At 36.2% G+C, this 22,588-nt stretch overlaps 1 protein-coding gene across 6 annotated transcripts in view; it reads right to left on the bottom strand.

Moving 5' to 3' along the window:
• Positions 1-22,588, bottom strand: part of LOC108708284 — a 115,440-nt gene that overhangs the window by 21,209 nt on the left and 71,643 nt on the right. For all 6 annotated transcript variants that reach the window (XM_018246827.2, XM_018246826.2, XM_041582217.1 and 3 more), the window contains 2 exons: positions 21,211-21,398; positions 5,069-5,126 (listed from right to left, as the gene is read on the bottom strand). In XM_018246827.2, the coding sequence (XP_018102316.1) occupies positions 5,069-5,126; positions 21,211-21,398 (246 nt within the window). The remainder of the gene's footprint in view (positions 1-5,068; positions 5,127-21,210; positions 21,399-22,588) is intronic.

The following is a 22,588-nucleotide window of genomic DNA, read 5'->3' as shown; positions in this document are numbered from 1 at the left end:
TTCTCTCTTGCTTTCTATTTATTCTTCTTTGTTCTGATTTCTTTTTATTTTATTCCTGTATACTGCATTTTTAGAATTCACAAAGACATTTTTATCCATACACAATTTTTGCTCTCATTTCTGCAGTTTGAATGCAAGCTAATATCTGATTTTGGAATTTATTTGCAGACAGATATTTCATTTATATAACCATTTGCCTGATACCAACACATGTGTTAAAGAGTTATAATACAGAAATCCCTTTTTCCTCATTTGCAGTTTTATCACTGTAATTCTCTGTCACATTAGAAGTTTGACTATCCAAGATGAAGTGTATAACAGTTAAGTATTTTAGCTAAATGTAAGCGTTGGCATCAGGCAACTGATTGTGACTCTGGGCATAGCCTAAAATGTCCCAGTAGAAAAAATATGGAAGACAGGTTTTCTAGCTATCCTATTACCAAAGTATTTAGGTACATTTCTGACATTCTGCTCTAAAAATGCAAACAAAAGTCCCCTGAACAGCTATTACATATTTTACTTGGTTTTAAAAAAAAACGAAAAACAAAAGTTTCCAGAAAATATGAAATCTTCTTGTGATATTATTAGCTACCCCTAGATATAAAAGTTGCACCACTCCACAGAGATTCAAATACAGAATTGTTATACTTATATGATGCAGTTTAGCCATGCCGTGACCACATCTTTTGTGCCCCTGGCCAAGCCCCTAAACACCCTGCTTTGCCAAATGCCGTTCTTGAGGATTTTTACATTCCAATTCTTTTCATTATGGGGGTTAATGTAATTGTGGGTGCAAATTACAGTCTGTGGGGGAACAGATGAAAAAGGACAAATCAGGGTGACTCTCAAAAATTCTTGTGACTTGACATGTCTGCCTCTGGTCAGGCAAAACCAACTTGAATTAAAATATCAAAAATCAAAGCTACGAACTAGAAGACATCCACACAAATGAAAGCATTAATTTGCCAATGACAATTAAAACAAGAGATTGAGAAATTAGGGATGCACCATATCCAGCATTCTATATGGAATTCTATCCCATCTTTTTTTTGCAGGATTTAGATTTGGCTGAATTCTTAGACTTTTGAATTCTAAGATTTGTTTCGGCTGAATCATGTCACTTTAAATCTTTGGACAACTGTCTGAACCCAACACTTCTTTGTTCACGGATGATGCAATTTCTAAAATCTGAAATCCAAATAGGCAAATCAGGGTTTGGATTCTGTTTGGTATTTGATCTATTTCAAATCAGAGCAGAAATAAATTAAGGAGGCTGTTTATGTGGTTGGATACAGTGGTATGACAGGGGGTCCAGTTGTCCTGCTATCTGCCCCAAATACAAATAGACACTTTTTTTGTGAGTATCTAACACACATACTGCCATTCATAGATTTTGTACCTGCATGCCCAAATGTCTTTCCTACCTTCCTTTGTTCAAACTATCTATCGGTTTTCATAAGTTTCATAGATTCAAACATATGAAATAATGGCGACCTCTTAAAAAAAAGACATTCCAGCTGTTGCAAAACTGCTAATCCCAGCATTCCCCTTACAACTTGAAGTGGTAGTGCTGTAACTGTTAGAACAATTTAGTGGCCTATCCTTCTCCAGGTAATTTGTTTCAACATGATTCATACGTCTCCCTGCTCAGATGTAGGTAATAATGCAGCAAGCAGCACTGTAAAAAGGCACAAAAGAGTGGCATCATTAACTTTTTATAGGGAGCAGAAATAATTGCTGTTTCAAAGCTTATGACGTTCAATAGAAGTCACAGAGGTCACCAGCATGAGACATAAGCACTCAGGGAGCTCTCACTCACTGACATGATACTGCCACTGGCTTTTTCGCTACTCAAGATGGATAGGAATTGTAGTATATTTTAAAACAAACCCTAATGCTACAGGGCATGTGGTGTTCAGTAAGAACTGCATTACTGAAAAAGGACATAGCAGATTGCTGGCTTTTAGCATGATTGTGGAACAGAGAACTAAGTATGAAATGTGTTGATAATTGGGTGTGCTTTATGGAGGGCTAGTTGAGTGCAGGAATAGTCTCCAAGAAGCTACGAATAAAACCTTGTCATGCTGACTCGCGTCACTGAGAGACAGTACAGGCACATACAATCTAGCTGAAGGGGAGCTTCTGTCAGATGCCTTAGGTTTTAGCTCATCAAATCAGAACATGTTTTTCTATCGAAGTAGAAATAGAGGTCAAATTCTCCTTTCAGTGACAGATTATATATCTTCTATGATAATCTTAATAAAAGTATTAAGTAAGGAACAAACCTAAGACATATTTATATATGCAGTGATGTTACAGAAATCATCTTTGTATTCTATCAGAAATATATGTGGCTTTGTCACATTATGTAAAATATCCTTCAGATTAGTGTGAAAATGATATAAATCAAAAAAGGTCAGTATGTACCTACATAAATGTGACAGTATACTGTATTTGAAAGTACTATTCATCCAAAGAACCTGGAAACCCCTAAAAAATCAATGTAGATACTGTCTACACACGTATCAGTAAATATTGCCCTTGTACATGATTTACCCAAAACAACCATTTGTGATTTTCTGTATGTCACTCACTGATCACTTGACATGAAGTAACGCAGGTTTCAGCTATAACAGAAAGAAGTGTGGAAGTAAAAGTCAATTCTTTGGTATTGTAACCTGTGCCCCTGTTTTGTTTTTTTTTTTGTTCAATGTTTTTTATAGAATAATTACAACATTGCATTTGTTTTCCCCCTTATTGCAGTTACAGATTCAGATGACATCTCATTTTCAAGGTTGACATTAGTTGTTGAACATACAATATATTATTTTGTATCATTTTTCAAATCAGTGGTGCTTATAAGATATCACTATAATTGGGGTAGTTGTATGATGTATATATTTCAAGAATAGTAACTACAACTGTGGTATGAAAATAAAAAGGGGGAGGTAAATAACAAGGAAAGAAATAACCACTAGTGCTCATTCTACAGCATGTTAAATCTGCTAAACATCATCTTAGCTGCTTTTCCTGCTAAGGTCAGCTTTGTCCCCTTCTCAGTACGATAATGCAGACTGATCAAATTTGCTTGGGTATCGATACTGGATCCATGGATCCCAAACCTTTGTATGATGTCTCTTGTGCTAATATATTTGTGGAGGCTCGCTTGGAATTCGAGAAAATTCCTTGCCAGTCTTGGTCAATTAATGCAAATAACAAGTCCGTATTCCAACTTTTAACGTATTTCAAATGTGTTTCTATGGATTGTGTGTTAGTGCATTGGCTATAAAGATAGCTAAGGGATCCTTTCATTTGTGGCCTATGTAAAAAAAAAGAAGGTATTTAAGATAAAGGAGAACTTCTTCTGCAAATTGGCTAGAAAATGTCGTATTTGGTTATATCTATTGCGTTCCCGATCTCGAATGTTGTACCTATCTTTTAATACCATCCAGCTAATAATTTTTTTGTGTAGTATATAATGCCGTATATGCGTAAGGTTCTTGGCAGTGCCCCTGCTTTTTGTTTGAGAATTGGATTTTAGTTAAAGGTGTAGTTCGCATTTTTGGTATGATGTAGAGAGTGATATTCTGAGACAATTTGTAACTGGTTTTTCCTTTTTTTTATTGTGGTTTTTGAGCTTTTTCTCAGCAGCTCTCCAGTTTGCAATTTCAGCAATCTGTTTGCTAGGGTCCAAATTACCCTAGCAACCATACACTGATTTGAATAAGAAACTGGAATATGAATAGGAAAGGGACTGAATAGACAGATGAGAAATAAAAAGTAGCCTTACAGAGCATTTGTTTAAAGATCAAGTCAGTGACCCCCACATGAAAGCTGGATATAGGCAAAAAGGCTAATAATGCAAAAACTATCAAAAAGAAAAATTCTAAATACCTCAGACCCTTTAGCATCTTATGATCTACAGTACATCATATCCTTCAAGCTAATACCCAACATACATTATTGCTTTTTGGATTTTTGGTTGATTAACTGGATTAAAGGGATGGTTCACCATTAAGTTAACTTTTACTATATAATAGAATGCCCGATTCTAAGAAACTTTTCAGTTGGTCTTTATTATTTATTTTTTTATTGTTCTTTAATTATTTATCTTTTTTTTTTTTGGATTACTTGTATTAGTTATACCTTTTTTCTTATTTCAAATGGAGGTCACTGACCTCATCTAAAAAACAAGTGCCCTGTAAGGCTACTAATTTATAGTTATTGCTACATTGCATTACTCATCTTTCTATTCAGGCCTCTCCTATTCATATTCCAGTCTCTGATTCAAATCAATGCATGGTTGCTAGGTTAATTTGGGCCCTAGCAACCAGATTGTTGAGATTGCAAACTGGAGAGCTGCTGAATAAAAACCTAAATAACTCAAAAACCACAAATAATTAAAAATTAAAGCCAATTGCAAATAGTCTCAGAATATCCCTCTCTACATCATACTAAAAGTTAATTTAAAGGTGAACAACCCCTTTAACATATGGATAAAAAGAAAGTTGAGTACATTAGTCATTAAACTTTTAACCTCAATACATAAATTATATATAACATGATTAAATGTATTAATATTTACTACTTTGGATTGAAAGGTAAAACAGAAGAAACCTCTACCTGCAGCTTTTCACTTCATCTATTTAGAAGCAAATGCCAGTAAAATGCTAATTATGCTCATTTATACTCTGTAGACTTGTAATTAGTTTAGATGAACAGTGATTAGTTCTCATGTCATCAAAATAAACCCCTGTTGTCGGCTGTATGCAATAGAGCTGGTTCTCAATCAGCCATGAATCATAATATATTTTAAAGGACAAGGCATCAAAAATAGAAAAAGTCTGACATATGAAATGGACATGCCATTTATTTTTAAGCCGCATCTGAGCAAGAGTATTCTATTCCCTCTTGTCGACATAGTACAAAAAGGGAATTGATTAGTCAACTGCTGTATCTGTTCATCTGCTACACTGACCCATGGCCAACAATATACACTGCTGTTTCTATATATATATAAACATTGTACCTGCTTAAATTTGGTGAATATGCTAAAAAAAGTACTTACAGCGTTTGGCTGACCTTCAAAAAGAGGAGAACTGTGAATACCGCTTCTTATATAATGTCTATGAAAAAGAAAGAAAAAAATATACAAATAAATATCCAAATATGATTTTGTAGTACAGGGGGATTCGTTATCCAGAAACCCAGTTATCCAGAAAGCTCCAAATGGGATGGCCATCTCCCATTTTATCCAAATAATCCAATTTTTTAAAAATGATTTCCTTTTTCTCTGTAATAATAAAACAGCCACATGAGCTATTGTAGATTGTAAGTCAGACAAATAGACTATTACGAACATATAACTGGACTTCATTAAACAAAGGCCAAGACCAAAGAGTGAGGTATAACAAAAATGAAATGCAAAATGTAAGGATTTACCAAAGATAGACTATAGCAAAAAATAAATTAGTGATAATAGCACGATACATCAACATCTGAGTGCATCCTTCTAATTGATCTTGTATCAAGGGTAAATATCCAAAACAAAAGCCACATTTCGGAATAGTACGTACCAAATTACAACCCCTATAATGTTGGTAAACCCTCTCAATTCCCTGAACTTGGAAACAATTTAAATTTCCCATAGTGACAGACACAAAGTGGCAGATGTATCAAAATATGAGATTGGAGGTCACCACAGAAAAACCCACCCACTTTCTCTTCATTCTTTTTTTTTTTTATAATCTCTTTTATTTTTCAAAAATAGATACATTGACAGAGGATAACGTAAATATCTTTTCACTTTCTCTTCATTCTTATACGGTTTTTAGAAGTGTAAGATACAATTCAGCATTTGATAAATATGTATCTAAAAAAAATAGAAATGAATAGAAAGTGGGTGAATTTTCCTTTAGTGAACTCTAATCTCACATTTTGATACATCTGCCCCAAAGAATCTAGAATACCTGAAATCCTTGCTGTGTGGCCCAATAACTATTCTTTCCACTGCTGAAAAGTTAATGTATGAAGCACTCAAATAACTCAAATAAATGGATCCCAATATAAACAGCTGATGTTACTCTATAATAAGTAGTTTGTATAAAAATTAAATAGCTAATAAGTCAGTCAGTTCGTTGGTGGGCAGTGGAGTTTGAAGTTTAAACCCTACACACCTACCTGCTCCAGTCACACTGCTCTGGCTTGGTATTGCTTTATACACACGTTACATACATTTGTACAAAAGTAACATAAGTTTTTCCATAAGTTACATAAATTGCTTCTTCCAGCCCCTGCTCTGTGCTGTCATTGCTTAATACAGAATTGTAATGATTTAAATGTTTAAACTCTCTTGTTTTTAAGTTATAAATATCAAAATTCCCATTTCAATGGTTAATTAAAATGCAATCCAGGGGACTTTTGTCGTGGCTCAAAACACCATTTAAATGGAGTGAAACTCTCTAATCTGGAGGTTCTGGCACAGGAAGTGTTCTTTCCCATGGCTACCAGTTCACTGGGTTAAATGAACAGTAACACCAAAAAAATGAAAGTCAAGAAAATATCATATACTGTTGCCCTGCACTGGTAAAACTGATGTGTTTGCTTCAGAAACACTACTATAGTTCATATAAACAAGCTTCTGTGTAGCAATTACGGAAATTGAAAAAAGGCTATATGGCACAGGTTAAATAGTGGATAATAGATTCTACAGAGCATATCTGCTATCTGCTGTGTAACCTGTCCCTTTTCTCCTTTGAATGGCTGCCCCCATGGCTACACAGCAGCTTATTTATATAAACATAAGTAGTGTTTCTAAAGCAGACACACCAGTTTTACCAGTGTGGGGCAAGACTGCATTATATTTTTATTAAATTAAAACACTTATTTTTTATGTTACTGTTCCTTTAGTCTCTGCAGCAGAAGGGTAGCTTTCACGATTGCAATGACCCCCCCCCCCCAGCAATACTGTGTCCCTTTCAGTGAGAGGATTGTCAGTAAGATACAACATGAAAAACACTGTAATGTACCTTATTGTAAGTGTTTGTCTCAATCAGATCACTAAAACTTTGCTGACTTTGAGGATGATTCATCCCTTTAGCCCAGAGCCATGTACTAGCAGCAGTGGGAGGGAGGACACCTGATGCAGGAGGCAGCTAACTGGAGAGGCCTTTTGCACTTGGAATTCAATTCTGAGCCACCCACCATGCAGCAATAATTGATCACTGCAGGAAGAGAGAGGCAACGGCGTCTTTTAATGCTGAGTGTTTAAATAACTGTAAAGAATGTTGTTGCTGTTTTTACTGTAAAAGAATGTAAACCTACTGTTTCTTAAAAAATATAAATGTTCCTTCCTTAGTATCAAATGAGTAAATCTAGCCTGTTACAGGTCACAGGGGAACACTTGCAGTTGTAAAAGGGAATAATTATAGATACAATTTAATTCTGCAAGTCTGCAGATTGAAACCTATTTGGCACTGCAGATTTGCAGTCATTTCCTTTCTTTAATGAATTTGACAAGATCTGAACACAAGCCAGATATAACATATACATATGCAGAGAAACAAAATGTGGTCTTAGCGAGAAAAAAACCTTTTTGCTATCGCTACCAAAAACTGTGTTATGAGAAGCTCTGTATTACTTGCATTATTAAAATCTCAACATAAACTGGTGCTACTGGGTTCTTCCAGCAAAAAAAATCGACTAATGTAAGCTACTTTAATATGGGGTTAAAGCACAAACTATGGCACAAAATGATTCCAAGAGGAGAATGTATTGAAATAATTTTGTTACTGCTCAATTAAGTACAGAAAAGAAACTGTAAAATTTTACATAATATTGCTTATTAATGAAGATCAATCAATTAATGAATCAGATTCTAAGCCACCTAGCAGTATTTTAGTGGCATGGATGGTAAAATAATATTTGGGGGATTATTTACTAAACCTCAAATTTATCTGGTCTAGCTTTTTGGGGCAGCTAGGAAACTAGATTTTTGCATGGAAAAAAATAGAATTTTAGAGATTTATTATACCCCAATGCTGCAAAAAGCCAGATTCCAAAAATCCACAATCTCAGACCTTTCGAGGTCCTGTATAAGTAAATAGGAGAGGCACCAATCTTAATTTGAATTTATCCTGGTTTGTGCTGGGTTTAAGCAGAAAATCTGAAAAAATTTATTGATTCGAGAAAAAAAGGCAGAAAAATTCCGGTTTTCACACGATTTTTATCACGTTTTTATCCGATCACATTTATTCCGAGTTTTTAAATTAATAAATAAGGTAAATTTGGGCATGGGAGTTTGGTTATGGTTTTTTTTAATAAAAAAAATAAATTCAGAATTATGTAGATAACCCCCTTCATGTCAATGTAATTAAAGGAAAGATGACATAGTATGCAACCCCCCTCTGCAATTAGGATGAAAATACTAAAATACTATTATTATAATTAAATTCAATTTGACTTTTGAGATTTATCATACTCTAGTCTAGCCCTTTAACAATTCAAATTCAACTATTCGCCACCTAAAATCTTGCAATTGCTGTTTAAGTCAATGGGAGAAGTCCAGGGATCAATTTGGAGTGTTTTGCAGCCTTCTTGACATTGGAGTTTTTTTTGGAGAAAAAACTCAAATCGAGTTTTTAAAGTTCTAATCTAATTCGATTAGAGTTTTTGGGTCGATTTAATTCATTCAAGTTTAAAAAATTAGATTTTATTTTCTTAATAAATTTCGATTCATTGAGTTTTTAAAAACTGACATGAATTCGAAATTCAATATATGTGCCTCTAAAAGTAGGCTTTTAAGTACCCCTATTCTAATATGCAGTAGTGTAGTCAAAACTAAACGCTAGTTGTTATTGGTAACTGCCCTAGTGAAATTTAGCAACTATTTTTGTAAACTAACCGTGTGATGTTTAAAGGGATACTGTCATGGGAAAAAAATTTTTTTTCAAAATGAATCAGTTAATAGTGCTGCTCCAGCAGAATTCTGCACTGAAATCCATTTCTCAAAAGAGCAAACAGATTTTTTTATATTCAATTTTTAAATCTGACACGGGGCTAGACATTTTGTCAATTTCCCAGCTGCCCCATGTCATGTGACTTGTGCCTGCACTTCAGGAGAGTAATGCTTTTTGGCAGGCTGCTGTTTCTCCTTCTCAATGTAACTGAAGGAGTCTCAGTGGGACATGGGTTTTTACGATTGAGTGTTGTTCTTAGATCTACCAGGCAGCTGTTATCTTGTGTTAGGGAGCTGTTATCTGGTTACCTTCCGATTGTTCTTTTGTTTGGCTGCTGGGGGGAAAAGGGAGGGGGTGATAATCACTCCAACTTGCAGTACAGCAGTAAAGAGTGATTGAAGTTTATCAGAGCACAAGTCACATGACATGGGGCAGCTGGGAAATTGACAAAATGTCTAGCCCCATGTCAGATTTCAAAATTGAATATAAAAAAATCTGTTTGCTCTTTTGAGAAATGGATTTCAGTGCAGAATTCTGCTGGAGCAGCACTATTAACTGATTCATTTTGAAAAAAAAAAATTTTCCCATGACAGTATCCCTTTAAAGGAAAATATTATTTTAACAGAATTTAAGCACAGATATGTGTGAATTAAGAGATTCTCAGATGCTGGTTGTAAAGAAAGACTGCCAGAGTTTCTGTATGTACAGTATAAAAATGATTGTCATTTGCTAAGTCCTTCAATTGCACAGTCAACAAAGGCATCTGGGTCTGTAGCTCAGCAATGTCTAAATATTTAAACCTCAGACACGAATGGATTTGTAGTAGAGCTCATTTACATATTAATGAAGAGATAATTGCTCTTTACAGTCAATTCTGCAGCAAATGACTTTGCGACTGTTTGTCCAAAATGCTCTATCCCAGTAAAATGAAGCACAACGCAAAGCTATGTATTACAAAAAAAGGGATTATGTACCATACCCCAGACCAGGTGCAATGCAGCCCTGTTCTTAGGGCATACGGCCAGCTGCAGTCTGCATCTGCTCGCCCTATTGTTCTGCACCTGTTGGCACTCCCTAATGTGATTTTCAAGTTAAGAGACAAGTATGAGTTAAGTGTTGGCCCATGTACCTTCCCCTACCCACCCCTCATACTGTGCGGCCTACTAAGTGTACAGTACCAGAGGCACTGATACAAAGGGTACAACGTGCAAAAAATGTAGTACTAACATCACCCCCTTCCCTATTATCAATAAATGACACCTATAAAGTATAACTCTAACTTCAGAAATTGGAGGGTGTTATCAATATTGATTTTCCAGGTATTTTGCAATTTCATTTTAATTTATTCTTGTCAGTGCTTGTCAGGGAATAATCCTCAAGCACTTGCCAGGCAATAACAGGCTGGAAATGCATCACTACACTAGGAGCAAAATACCCAGAATTGCTCTTTGTGGCATGGCACTTAAGGCTATAAAAAATATGTAATATTATTAAAACAAAGTTTGTTGTACCATCAACATGGTGTTACACTAGCGTTGTTATTATTATCACAAAGCATTTCAGAATATGTATGTTATAGCAACAGGGTCACAAAATGCATTTAGTAATGGCAGCACTAATAAAATTTATACATTCAACAAATCTAAAGGAACATCCCACATGGGTTGGTCATAATTCATTGCACAACATTTCCCTCCCCCATGTTTAAAAAACATGTATCAAAGTATATACCTTATCTGACACTTTAAAAAGCATTTAAAGGACAATTAAGCATTTAAACCGTTTGGCTGAACCATACCCAACCTCTCAATCTAAAATGACTCACGACACAGTAACATCATATCTCTATCAGTAAAAAACACAAAAATAGAGACCGCTCAAGTTCACCACTTTCCATCCCTGCCAGGTGCTTAGTCTCCAGTGTCCCCACTGTATTGTACACAAAAAGGAATTAAAACCCATATTCCAGAATGCTCTGAATGGTCAAGGGCAGGCCGAGTCAATATCAATCTGGGCAGTGCAGTACACAATCGAGAGACAGGAGCGTAGTTGGGGTCACAGGCCTGATCAGTAACAAATTAGACAGTGCGGTAGAAAATCGAGAGACAGGAGCGTAATCAAGGTCACATGGCGGGTTATAATACAAAGGAAGCAAGAGATTAGTCACAATACAAGGCAAAAGTCAGGACAGGCAGCAATCTGGACAAGAATCAGGACCAGGCAAGGTCAAACACGGATAAGCAAACTACAAATAACACCTAGGAAAGATCAGAATAGACCTACATTGGGCAAAGACACAGTGGACGCCGACATTTAAATATTTGAATTTCGCGCCTATGCGTGACGTTAAAAAAAGTGACTTGTCAAGACCCGGAAGCGCCAAGCTCGGTTCCCACAGGAGACTCGGTGAACAGAAGAAGGTGCAGCGGGCATCCATGTTGCCAGTTGCACTGCCTGGATAAAGTTGCATTGAATAAACACCCATTGACTTCAATGAGTTTCAATGAGTCAGTTTTGAATTGAAATGTGACAATTTGTCCATCGCAGTGAGCTGCATGAAATGAGCAATAAAATGTCACAAAAAATTTATGGACTACACTAGTTTTAATACAAAGTAATTAGTCAAAGGTAATATGTTATCTAGTATTTATCTAGCTTTTTTTTACTATAGTCTTAAGATATAAACATGCATTTTATTTCTATGTTCAGAGTACATTCTGTAAACACAGCTTTAATACTAAGGCCAGTGTAACGAACTACAAAGTTTTGATTTTTCCCATAGTCATAAATACAACAAGGAAAAAATAAGTTTATAACAGAATAACTGAGATTAGGCTGGGCAAAAACACAAAACCCATGCTGCGCTCCGTCTGTATGTATGAACATGGATAGCAAGGCTATTTTCTGTAGCTTGTGATCTATTAGTGAAATGGAAAGCAAAGAACAAAGTTATTCAGCAATCAATATTTACATGCATAGATAGTGGAATTTAAAATGGGGATAGATTCTCCAGTAAATAGAGAAATGTGTTTTTTCTCATGAACATCAAATCCAAAGGAACACAATAATCCAGAGCTTCAAAATGGGCATACACAAAAAGATCCTCTTTGGTGAGATTAGGAAAAAATTTGAAATTCATTTTTAAAGAATTCTGATATTTATAAATGGACCACAAATTATAAATTTTCTATTACTTAAAAGGGAATAATTCCACAACGACTTTCTGTTTGTATTATGCCCTGTACAGAATACTCTCGATGGAGCTTATTTATAAACACTGGGCAAATCAAGTCAAGTGATCAAATGCTTGCTTTCATTATTGAACCTGCAGCTGTCACTTACTAATTGCTTGCTATATGGGTAACTGCCCTGGTGCAAACTTGCCCAGTGTTTATAAATGAGCCCCGGTAAATCTACACAAGTTCATCAGTGCAACCATTGCGGGACTTTGCCCTAATGCCTATGTACAAAGCTATATATTAGTCCATGTAACAAGGTAAGATGGCACAGTGGCACTGTGAATCAAACTTCCTGAGCCAGTGCATTTTTTACCGCTCAGAAAAAAAGGCATTCCTTGTCTTTTAAAGATTTTCTGATTTCCTTAGAAGCAGAACCTTTCTGGAAAGATAAGGTCCACCAATTTAAATGAACATTAAAGCAAACAATATTCTGTTAATAAATGTGAAATCAAAAGACTGAGTCAAAGTCCTGTTACAACAAGTTAGGCTTATAAAAACTAATTTAAAGGGAGAAAAGTGAGACTCATACACACCCAGCTATTGCTGTAGTAACACTGACGTGTTTATTAGCCTTTCCCAGACTGGAGTATCAGATTTAGTAGACCTTCAGGCACTTTGTTCATGTTTTAGATGAGGTCAATTTGATTTTACACAAGGAATATCTTACGTTTTTATGATGTAATTGATAAAACTGAATAATCTGTTTGTGCACAAGGAATGATATCATTACTATAATTATTTTATGGATAAAAATGTTGCATAATGTCATTATAAAAAGTTGTGTATAATGAATTATACAGTTGATTATTTTATTACAAATTGTAAAAAGCAGAACATTGTGCCTAAGTGTCTTTCATAAATTTCTAATTCCCTAGCCTCATACTTTGCATTAAGATGTAATTATTTCAATATGATGTTCAGCTCAACGTTTTTTGCTTAATTCCATCAATTATTGCAGTAAAAAGTGTGAAAATATTGTATGGGTGAAGACCACTGGAGTTTAACCTGCGGCTGCTTATTAGAATTTTGAAAGCAGACACATACTCCCTACATTGCCACAGTTCACCTAAACATGAATATCCCATTTTAACCGATCACAACATGTAAAGAGGGCTAAGAAGGAGGGAATGGAAAACACAAATCCTTCTTTTAATCATATTTTAACCACCTCTCTAATGTTACTAATGGAGTACATTATTATTGAAATTATTGATTGATTCTTGTTGGTTCCATATACCCCTCAATCACCAGTAGTATTAATAAAGGATTGTAAGGTTTGTTTATCAAATCCCCTGCACAAGTGCTTTAAATGAAGGGGGGTAAAACTGACTACTATAGCACTCATTTGCAGAACACATGCAACAGTGGATGTGAGTGCAGCCCATGCCTTGCACTGAATCCAGCACAAGAAAAAGCATTGGGGAGGCCTGGAACTCAGAACAAATGCCAGTTTAGCACTTTGAAATATTGATGATTTCAAGTGCATTTTTTGAAGAAGATAAACACCAAGTCAGGGTAGGAGGTAAAAAACTTGAATCAAAGTGGGGTGCCTAACAACTTGGCATCCCCAGTGATACTATTTTTCTTTCTCCTTTAAATACACTTGGCATAAGGTAGGGCATTAGTGGGCACTGAATCGCATCCATTATAACACATTCACTATAGTTCCTACTAACACAATGGTACAGGCAGGGTCGGACTGGGCCGATGGGACACCGGGAAAAAACCCAGTGGGCCCCGCCGACCCAGATCCGTACCCACATTAGCTTCTTAATGCGAAAAAACATTGTACGCATTCGCATATGTGTGCACACACGGTGCACTGGCGCATGCACACATATTCGCTGCAGCGGTGCAGCACAGGGGAGGGCGGAGGGCGGCCCTGTGGGCCCCGGGCCCCCCAGTCAGAGTATAGGAGCATTCTGAAATAATGTGCTTGTTGTTTTTTATTGATCCAAATAAGCAATGCAGGCAGCACTCCAATAGGTGCTCACTCTTGTACCTACTGAATAGCAAACAAGAAATGGGCAACCATACACTGCAGCTAAATTGGGTGCTATTTATTGACTAGGGCAACTGTTAAAATACTGGGAAAGAAAAATGTGAACTGTATTTGCACCACTTTTTTGTGCTTTGCATCCCTTTGATAAATGAACTCTTATGTGGAGGTTGAGGGCAACTTGGTTTGACATTCACACTTTTGTCTATGAATTTATAAATTGTTTATTCACCTTTTCTGCCTTAGGAAGATATTAAAGTGGTTGCTCACCTTTGAGCGAACTTTTAGTATGATTTAGAGAGTGATATTCTGACACAACTTGCATTTGATTTCATTTTTTTATTATTTGTGGTTTTGAATTATTTAGCTTTTTTTTTTAAAAGTTGTTATTTTCATTTTGTATATAAACAAGGAAAGTAAGTAAGAGAAGGAAAAAAGGAGGTATAGAGGAAGAAAAATGCACAGCGTTTATCATAGTACATAAGGAAATGCTTCCGCACCATAGAATTATGCTCAACTCGCTACGAACAATTTACATTCGGCCTAACTACAATTCAAATGTATCTAAGTATGTAAGCACAGCTATTCCTCAATAATATGAATATCTAGCCAGGGTGCCCACACTTTCTCAAATTTCGCAGGGGAGCCTCGAGAGTCGTATGTTAGTCTGATAGAAGGGAGTATTTTATTAACCAGGTTGATCCAGTGCTCCAGTTTGGGTTGGAATTATTTAGCTCTTATTCAGTAGCTCTCCTGTTTGCAATTTCAGCAATGTGATTGCTATGGTCAAAGTTACCCTAGCAACCATGCACTGATTTGAACAAGAGACTGGAATATAATTAGGAGAGGGTCTGAATAGCAATTTGAGTAGTAAAAAGTTGAAATAATAATAATAATTTTGTAGCCTTACAAAACATTGTTTAAATGGGGCCAGTGACCCCCCATTTGAAGGCTGGAAAAAGTCAGAAAAGGGCAGCAAATTATTAAGATACTATAAAAAATAGTTAATTAAAACCAATTGTAAAGTTGCTTAGAATTGGTCATTCTATAACATATGGGGAGGCACATTTATCAAGGGTCGAATTTTGAATTCATGTGAGTTTTTTTTAACTCACATGAATTAGATTGTACTCAAAATTTGAATATTCGACTATTTATTTATAAAATTTAATATGTAAAACTTGGACAGATTTTACAGACTCGAATACTCGAATTGAATTCGACCAAACTCGATTTGAGTTTTTTCTCCGGAAAAAACTTGAATGTCAGGAAGGTTACAAACATCACCAAATTGATCCCTGACCTCTACCATTGACGTATACAGTAATTCGGCAGGTTTTAGGGTTTTTTTTGGTTTTTGAGTTATTTAGCTTTTTTATTCAGTAGCTCTACAGATTGCAATTTCAGCAATTTGGTTGCTAGGGTCAAAATTAGATAATTAAGACCAAAAATAGATAATTAAGACCAATTGTAAAGTTGCTTAGAATTGGTCATTCTATAACATATGGGGAGGCAGATTTATCAAGGGTCTAATTTCGAATTCATGTGAGTTTTTTAACTCACATCCTATATAATAAAGTTGAAGTGTCTCTTCGTCCAGTCCCTGTGTCCGTGGGATTGCGCTACTGCGCATGTGCCCCACGGACCGTCTCTGGCGAATTTTTTTTAGACTAGAACAATTCTGTTTTTATAAATGTTTGACTACATATGTTCTAGCGCCCGTTAATTTAACGGGCTTAATGTCTAGTTTATTTATAAAATCGAATATGTAAAACTTGGACGGATTTTACAGACTCAAAAAGTCGAATCAAATTCGACCAAACTCGATTCAAATTTTTTCTTTGAAAAAAACTTGAATGTCAGGAAGGTTACAAACATCACCAAATTGATCGCTGGACCTCTGCCATTGATGTATACAGTAATTCGGGAGGTTTTAGGTGGTGAATAGTAAAATTCAAATTCTTAAAGGGTCAGAGTATGATAAATCTCAAAAATCAAATTAGAATTTTTAGAAATCGTGTTTGGATAATTCCCTAATCAAATTTGACAGTTTTGACCATAAAAAAAGAGACCTTTAATAAATCTGCCCCTAAATATTAATTTAAAGATGAACCACCCCTTTACGTAAAGGGCTTCCTTAGTACATTGTGCCTGCTAATGCTTACCAAATATACCAAATAGCAGGACTGATGCTTACACTTCAATCTACCAAATAGCCTGTCAGAGTCTGTGTGTTTAAGGAATTTTAATTTTACAATCATTTTTTTCTGAGATGTTTCATCTCAAAACAGTTTATTTAATTTTTTTTCCTGGACTTTCTAAATTTAGGATTCTGTGTTTTTTTCCACCAAGAAGAGATTCACATCACAAAATGGCCTGTATCACTTAATTGCTCTAGTGGGCTGCGAGAACAATAAAGTGAACAATGAAGTAACCCTTTGGTGTTAGGCTTCTAATGCTATTGCTGTTTATATTGTATTTATGCTGTGTATACACTGATTGTATTTCTCCTTCTGCTTCTCTCTCCTTACTTTTTAATTTTTTTTTTTACTTTTCCTTGCAGCATGTTAGTGATCAAATTCTCCTAATCAGCCTGCTCTGATGGCCATATTATATCCTTCTCTCTGGACCTGAAAAACTTTGCCAAGGAATACAACCTAATCCTCAGTTGTAGAAGAGATCTGTGAGGGCTACTCACCCTGGTGGCCAGCGGAGACGCCCACCACGCTCTCGGTGGGGACGCCCGCTACGCTGCTCTTCTTCTTCTGCGCCGGCTTACTAGTGTGCGCGCGGCGTGCATCTGCTATATATATGTGCATTGGCACTGGCGTAATGACGTCAGCGCGCAATGGCGCCACATTCAAACTATTTAAAGGGGATTTGGCATCCTATTCATTGCCCGTTATAGGTTCATCTTGTGAGAGTTCTTGGTGCTATTCCTGTGTAAATCCTGTGTTCTGATACCTGTTTTGACCCTGCCTGCATGACTGTTCCTGACTTCTGTGATCCCGGCTTCTGCCTGGTAACCGACTATTCTGATATCTGTATTCCGACCCGTGCCTGTCTCGACCATTCTTGATTGGTCTACCGGCTTTGACCCCCGCCTGTCTGACTCCGTTTGAATTCTGCCCGCACCGACCTGGCCTGATTTGACTACGCTTCTCTTTACTCCTTGAACTGTGACCTTCTGCCCAAAAGACTTTTGCTTACAATCGTGCCCCTCTGCTCGTCCAGAACCCTTAGCTTGGCTCCTCTCTTTATAAGACCTGGCGGCATCCGAATAGCCGAGGTCTCCTCCCGCGGTGAAAGGTGGCTGTTAAAGGCAGAAGCAAGAGCCAAGACCAGGGAACCTAGTATTGGTTCTGGATTAGGGTGCCGATCGTGACAAATTCTCTATGTCACCTGTAGCTTCACTACAAACACTACTCCAACCCTGCCATTGGTTGCAATCCCAGACACTTTTTCTTGACTGTTAAACACACTGCACTAAATGCTGGTGGCAGAAACCATGTTGACATGCCAAATTTCTTCTTCTATGTCTTAACTTTGCTCTCAGTTGCAAAACAAGTGTACTTTTCCACATAAATGGAAACTAACAATTTCAAGTCACAACAGCTGTCCTCTATCCAGTGAATCTCGTATTCATAAATCTTTAGCTATTTCTTTCTTATTCATTCACAACAAATAAACTACTGCAGAAAGCTAAGCCATCCATAATAAACACACATAATCTACCTGTTGTGTTTCGACCCTTTCTTATTCACTTATTTCATCTGAATAAAGACTTGGAAGACTCCTGAAAAACTATACTAATAAAAATATTCTGAACAGCTGGCAGCTGCTTCCCTTTATAGTGTGCTCCCTATTGCACACAGGATGAATTCTGTGACACAACATGGATGTCTCTGTTCACATGAAAAACTTCAATGCTTACTCCAAAGTGCCACAAAAGTGCGCTTCCCCCACAATATAACTGAAAGCATCTTAGAACAGTGCCCCTCGTTAAACAGAACAACTATTGTTTGTCCTGACAGTTCCCTTCTGTTAACTTAATAAATCTGCAGCAGCCCCAGGCATTATTATTTTCTTTAGTTTTTCATGATTCCACAATAAACCCTGGGGTTTGTGTTCTTCCTGCTCATGTTTTTTTTGTTTTTTAAAAGTGACAGTCTGATGATCTAATGGAACACGATTGCTTCTTAAACATTCTATAATTCAGGCATTGAGACATATTACTCCTGCTTCATATATTTTTTCATCATTGCTTGGCCTATTGGTAAATAAAAATTGATTAATACACTGTTGGGTTCATTATTGTTTTTTATATTACTTTTTAATTGTTAACTCTTAGTGGACATTTATTTTATCAATATATTTTCTTTGTGAGAGTACTGCACTTACTTTTGGATGCATGGTATACAATTGGGTATTAAAGTGCAGAGTCAGACTGGGGGAGTCAGGCCCCCGCTAGACTGTACCTGTTATTGATCGGGGAGGGGAGTGGTCCAAGAGTTCAGTGGTCAAGGGGAGTATGTCTTGGCTGCCGAGGACAACCGGGTTGTTTTCCCTGTGTCCTGCTGGCCCAGGCCGGACCAGTCCGATCCTATGAATGTGTGAGAATTGTAATCAAACCAGTGAGAGAAAATATCAGATAAGGTTCTAAATTATCACCTGACAGAGAAAGTATTAAATGGTAGATTAATTGAAGGGAATGACATGGAACACACTTTTGGATATGTTATGAGGAATGTAAAAGACTGCAGGTCTTGTGAATGTCAGAGAATGCAATATTTAACAATACCAGTACTAACCATACGGTATATCCATAGCCTTCTAATACATGATTATATTAACTGCATTTCTGTGTTTACAGGCGCAGTTCCTTTGGCCATGTAACTGATTCAATGTACAGTCTTCGTTATCTGAAATTGTATTTTTAATCAAACTAAAAATTATTAAAACATTAAAAACAAGTAAAAAGTAAAAAAAAAGAAATGACCACAGGTCCATATGACATGTATCACATTTCTTGCAAGAATTGGCCTTTGATAATAGATCTTCTAGTGGGACCTAGTAGGCCCAGTCCAACAGCACTATATGCCACTGCAACTAAGTGCAATACTCAAATCCACATTTCACACTTTGCCGACTTCTGATCTTGGCCAACCTCACATCTTGTGTTTTACACCCCCCCTCCTCTAAGACAAAAAAAAGTTTTTCTGAGCAGAGTCTATCTTGTTTCCTGTGTTAGAAAGTAATTGTTGTAAATTTGGGGGCCTATTTATCAAACCTTGATTTTTTATGGTAGAGGTTTTTAGTAGGAAAAAAAACCTCGTATTTTTAGAGATTTATTATACCCCAAAGCTAATAAAAATCCAGAAATACGCCATATCAAACCTGTTGAGGTCAGGTATAAGTCAATGGCAGTCCCTGAAGTTGTTTCTGCATTGGATAATCCAAAAAATTCACGGTTTTTTGTCTGAGTTTTCACTGTGTCAATTGTATGATTCGAATTGATGCATGATTTTGTCATGACATTTTTTCAGTCCAATTATAAAATGATTCATAAATGAGTTAAAATTGTAGAAGGGAGTTTGGCCGGATTTGTTTTCATAAAATAAAATAAATTAGATAAGAGTTTTAGTAAATGTGCCCCTTGATGTATATACCCTTCTATTGTACAGCACTCCAGAATATATTAGCGCTTTACAAATTCTTGCCAATCTTAAATACTCCATTAAAGGAGAACTAAACCCCCCATAGTTAAAACTCCCCACTGGCCCCCCTCCACTGGCCCGCCTCCCCCCTGAACAGTGTTACAGCAGAATTGTGTCTCCTTTAGAAATACTGACCACACTTGTGACCGCCAACATGTCCATTATGGAGCATGCACAGTTGGAGCCGGAAAGCTCCACAAATTACCGAACAGCAAGAAGAGGATCCGGAAGTCCCCAAGGCTATCAAACATGGCGCCCCTGTTCTGCATATGCGGTCAGTATTTCTAAAGGTCTAAAGAGGACACAATTCTGCTGTAACACTGTGCAGGGGGAGGTGGGGACTTTTGACTGTGGGGAGTTTATTTCTCCTTTAACATACATATATAGTAGCTATGGTACACTACATTCGTGGCTGTAATTAAGAGGTTGTTTTTGTAAATAAGAGGTTGCTGCAGGCTTCCACACCACAGAAGAACCTCTGGCAGATGAAGAAGAGTATGGTATTTGACATTTTTAAATTATGTGATGATGACACAACAATTTTGTGTTTATACATAACAAGCAAGGAAAAGTTGTGCTCACCACTAATTTTTAAAAACATTAGGCGGGGTGCAATGAGGCTGTGACCACAAAATACATATAGAAGGGTGGGAGCTACAACAAGGAGCTGGTCACTGCTCCTGTTTAACTATAACAAACAAGGAAAAGTTGTGCTCACCACTAATTTTTAAAAACATTAGGAGAGGGTGCAATGAGGCTGTGACCACAAAATACATATAGACAAATACAAGAGGTCCTCTGCACTCAACTCATTATCAATATATTTAAGACAGAGACATTTTGTGCATACTGCTACTGTGGTGGTCTTGGGCTTTTATAGAAGCCTTCTTTAATTGGTATAGACAACTTTTTTAGTTATGCTTTATTTCTCCTTTAAGAATGGAAAATGCCACTATACTTTTTAAGGGGTACTTCACATTTAACTTACATTTTAGTCCAATTTACCTTATCAATGAGGCAGTTGCTTGAATGGAAGACTAGGGTGTGAATAGTAGAGGGACTGAATAGAAATATAATTAATAAAAATTTGCAATAAAAGTAAAACTGTATTAATCATTGACTCCCATTTTAGAATTAGAAAGGCAAAAAAGAAAGCAAATCATTCAGAAACTATAAAACATAACAACGTAAGTCAGATTGAAAACTTGCTAAGAATAGACCATTTTGTAACATAAATTAACTTAAAGGTGAGCCACCCCCATTAAGCTAAAAAAAGAAATTAAAGAATATTTCATTACCCATTAAACATTGGGAAAACAGTCCATCCAATTAATGGTTCAAGTTCAACATTCTGTTCAACATCCTGTCCATTCCGGGCTACAATATGTCCCCGTTGTCCACTTATCGTATTGGGGACATACACAGCATCCATACCAAATATTTGAACAAGAAGGGCACTGTGATTGTCAAGATAAGGATGCAGAACCTAGAAAATTGCAAGTTGTGATTAGCATTGTTATAAATAAATATGATGATGATTTCTGAACATTTAGTCCTATTTAGTAAACTGTTAAAGCAATACATTTTTTTTTTGTACAGACTTTTCTAATCATTTTCATCTGTACTATAGTGTCTTAAAAGAATTAAACATGATACAATCAGCATACAGTAGAACCACAATTTTACTTGTTGCAGGTAATCTGAAAAAGAAGTGTAAAATCCAGGAAAATGTAAAATCAGGTAAATACATTATCTGTTATATATTGATGGGACCACAAAACACAGAGTAAAATCCAGGAGAACATAAAATCAAGGTATGTGAAGTTGAGGTTTCACTGCATGAGAATACCCTATAAAATGTCCCTAGCACAAAGATTTTATACATCTAAAACATGTTTATACCACTTGTACAAAGGATCACTATGAATTGAATGAAATATTAATGCATGCAAGAGAAGCAAAACACCATAATTCTTCTGGAAAATTACAAAATCTTTCACTCTGTACAGATTTATTCGGAAGATTCATTTATATCAAATAAAATTACTTCTCAGGCTCAGGCAGGCTAAAGAAAGTCCAAATGTTGCTCACATGAAAACTGCATTTGACTTGGTGCCACTAACTACAACTGTGTTACAAAAAAAATACAAATATGTCACTTTTTATTAAATGCAGGAATTTTTCAATAGATCAGAAATTTCCAAACTGTAGGTTGTAAAGACTGAAAGAAGGGAGTGCCAAAAGTGGACTATTAAAAGGGGATGCAGTAGTAGTAATATTTTTGCATTTTACTTGAGTGAGCACGTGCAAGTCTAGATTCACACTAGGGATGCCCAAAAAAAGTAAGTAAAGTGGGGGCATTGTGCATTAACCCCAGTGGATTGGGGTTTCCTTTAAGCTTTCAATTCACATTAAGGGGCAGATTTATCAAGGGTCAAATAGTAAATTTGAATTAGAATTTTCGAGTTTCAAAATTCACACATTTGAATTTTAATCCCTCTATTCGAATGTAAATTTGAATGTGAGATTTATCACACCTCGACCATGGAAACATTGTATGTTTGAATTGAAAAAATTTACATGAATTCAAAATTCGACCTTTGATAAATGGGCCTTTCCATATTTAGTAAAACTAAGTTGCCCTCTGTCCAATGGTGGCACTTTAGAAGCAGTGCT

This window comes from Xenopus laevis, chromosome 2L (genome assembly GCF_017654675.1).
Source record: "Xenopus laevis strain J_2021 chromosome 2L, Xenopus_laevis_v10.1, whole genome shotgun sequence".
In the NCBI taxonomy this organism is placed as follows: domain Eukaryota; kingdom Metazoa; phylum Chordata; class Amphibia; order Anura; family Pipidae; genus Xenopus; species Xenopus laevis.
This window is presented reverse-complemented; position numbering and strand designations above follow the sequence as displayed.